Source organism: Brachypodium distachyon, chromosome 3 (genome assembly GCF_000005505.3).
Source record: "Brachypodium distachyon strain Bd21 chromosome 3, Brachypodium_distachyon_v3.0, whole genome shotgun sequence".
NCBI classification, from domain to species: domain Eukaryota; kingdom Viridiplantae; phylum Streptophyta; class Magnoliopsida; order Poales; family Poaceae; genus Brachypodium; species Brachypodium distachyon.
This window is the reverse complement of record NC_016133.3, coordinates 568,751-571,331: the sequence shown is the minus strand read 5'-3', so window position 1 is coordinate 571,331 and position 2,581 is coordinate 568,751. Positions and strand designations below refer to the sequence as shown.

Here is a 2,581-nt window from a genome sequence, read left to right as displayed (position 1 = left end):
TCCCGCACAGCCGCACCCTGCAGTGCAGTCCGCTCCGCCGCCCTTGTCTCCGACTCGACTCGATGCGGCGGCGGCTAGGTTTCGAATTCGACCACGTCGCTGCTCCGGCTGACCTCCGCCGTCCGCAGTCCCCGGCCCACCATGCCACCACCACCAGCCCATCCCTTCATCTCCGCTCCATCCGCGCTCATTCCCCCATCCATCCATCCTACAGGCCGTGGGATATTGATTTCATCCAAATACACATGGAGCATATGCCGTGGATTTTCACTTTTTCTGTAAGCGGGAGGATGCCGATCGACCGGCTGTTCCCCAAGTTCATCTCCTCGGAGGACCATGTGGCTGGCTGATGATGCTTCGACCAAAACGGTACGCAACGCAGCATTAGCAATGCGGCACTACGTTTCTCGCAATATATCAATCAATTTGTTCCAATTGAGACAGCGAGAGAGGTTGTTATTTGGATACACATATAGCTGCTAAATAGAGTATGCCTGAGATAGATTTAGCTGCATAAACATTCTTGCCACCGGATGTAGTTAATTAACAACAACTTGTAGCATCTCTCAATCGAATGCCATGGCGATCTCTCTCTCCCTCTCCCCCTCGTTTTGTAATTAACTTGGAATTTGCAATGAATTGAACAGGCGAGGGGAACCGCACCACCTGCTTCCTTGAAATAAGTATTAATCGAAATAACAATAATAATAATCCAAGTACAAATAAGTGAATAACAACAAAAGTAAACGCGGCACGATAAGCTCATAGGTTGGCTAATCTTATTATAATCACTTAATTGGTTAGTTAGTCAGTTAGTTAAACTCCACTTGTATGCAAATGCATTGCTAATTCGCCTCTATAAATTAAGATGCAGTTAATTAATCCAGACGACTGAACTGGCCTGGTCTTGGTCAATGCACGCTCAACACAAGACACCTTGCTACCACACGTACGCTTGCTTCTTAATTTGGTGCTGGGGGCCGACATCATACAGAGAATACAGTATAGCGTGCATGGAGGGGCTCGCATTGGAGTTACAGCTTGCCGACCTGCTGAAATAGATTGCGTTTCGGTGCGTGATAGCGCTATATATGTTTCAGTGCAACTGGATAATGTTTTATGTAGTGACAATTAACATATTTCCTCTTTGACAAAGAAAATAAAACACAGAACATGTCTACTTGCACACAATCTCGTGTGTGTATATATACCCCATGCATGCGCTTAACTTTAACATCAAACCAATCAAAGGAAGCTTATATACCTCAATAGAAGAGAGCCATGACAGTCCTCTGGCTCTGTTCATTCCTGTTCCTTACTTGTTCGCTCCTGCTAGCTCCTCTATTATGCCAAACTTCCCATGCTCAGAGCTCAGCCATGATTGAAGCCATCAGCTGTTCAACGTCTGGAAACTACACCCTTGCTGGTGCCTACGCCGCCAACCTGAACCAGTTCCTCGCAGGGCTTCCGGAGAACGCCGTCTCCAAGAACGGCGGCTTCTTCAACGGGACAGCCGGTGATGGTGCTGCCACAGTGTATGGTCTCGCCATGTGCTTTGCGGACTACTCGCGCGCTGACTGCGGCGAGTGCCTCGTGTTGGGAATATGCCTTAGAGGCAATCACGTATGATGTAATTTCCAATGTATTCATAAGATTATTAAGTTGTCCTTGTTTGAATATCTAATATGTATCATTGAATATGTGATTTGATTGTGGAACTATGTATTCATGTTGTTCATACTAAATTGTTCTTAGTCATTGAGGTTGTGCTGGACACATAACCTAGACTAATGTGAAAGTTGGCTGATGACTCGGTTCCACTTGTCATGGGCATGGTGATGTCATTCCAGCTTACACGGACTCGAATAAAGAGTTTAGCGAGTCGGACTGACTCATATTGAGATGCAACGAGTAGGTCGTCATTTGCATGTCTCAATCAATGTAATCCTTAGACCTGAGCTTATCGCACAATCCGAATTGTGGATCACCAACTTAGGTTCTGTCAAACGTTGTTCCGTAACAGGGCAGTTATAAAGGCAGAGTTCGGGTTGACTGAGAATCAAGCTGTGTGATGTGGATAACCAAGATGGGATTTTGCCCCTCTGACTGGAGAGATATTCTCTGGGCCCTCTCGAGTGATATGATTCGGGAAGCATGGCAATGCGCGACTCGGTTAACTGTTAACCGGGTCGATCGACTAAGAGTTTGTCGGATGAATCGTATATCACGGATCGAGAAGAGAGTTGAACTATTAAAGGGATGACGATTAATCGCCTATAGTTCGACAAGATATATCGTGAGGCAAAAGGGACTAAGACGTATGTCACATTGGAAGGTACGTCGTCATGACTCGATGGTACTTGGGAGTCGACACGTTCTGCTAGGAGCCGCTACCGATTGATCGATTGAGAGTCGGACTCCAATCGTGTCCAAATCGCCATGAGCCTGCGGGGTCACACACTTAAGAGCAGGAGCAAGTATTTGGTCGGGTTGGACCCGAACCGGAAATGGACTGACAATGCGAGTTGGACTCGCAGAGTGGATGGGCCACAAGTGCTGGAGCCCACTTCCACTCGGTATA

General features: G+C 46.9%; 1 protein-coding gene across 4 annotated transcripts; it reads left to right on the top strand.

Moving 5' to 3' along the window:
• On the top strand, positions 1–1,745 carry LOC112271583 (cysteine-rich repeat secretory protein 57-like). Of its 4 annotated transcripts, none has more exons than XR_002964801.1 (2): positions 1–369; positions 1,463–1,745. XR_002964801.1 is itself a non-coding variant. In XM_024461080.1 (2 exons), the coding sequence occupies exons 1-2, from the start codon at positions 337–339 to the stop codon at positions 1,627–1,629; spliced, it is 294 nt and encodes a 97-aa protein (XP_024316848.1). In that variant the 5' UTR covers positions 1–336; the 3' UTR covers positions 1,630–1,745. The 4 variants fall into 4 exon arrangements, 1 of the variants encoding a protein (XP_024316848.1); XR_002964800.1 differs by having other exon boundaries at positions 875–1,745; XR_002964799.1 differs by having other exon boundaries at positions 869–1,745.
• The last annotated feature ends 836 nt before the right edge of the window (positions 1,746–2,581 follow it).

Coding starts and splice junctions, on each gene's coding strand:
- LOC112271583 (XM_024461080.1), top strand. CDS start 337: ATGTGGCTGGCTGATGATGCTTCGACCAAAACG. Junction 370..1,368: donor ATGATGCTTCGACCAAAACG/GTACGCAACGCA, acceptor TCCCATGCTCAG/AGCTCAGCCATGATTGAAGC.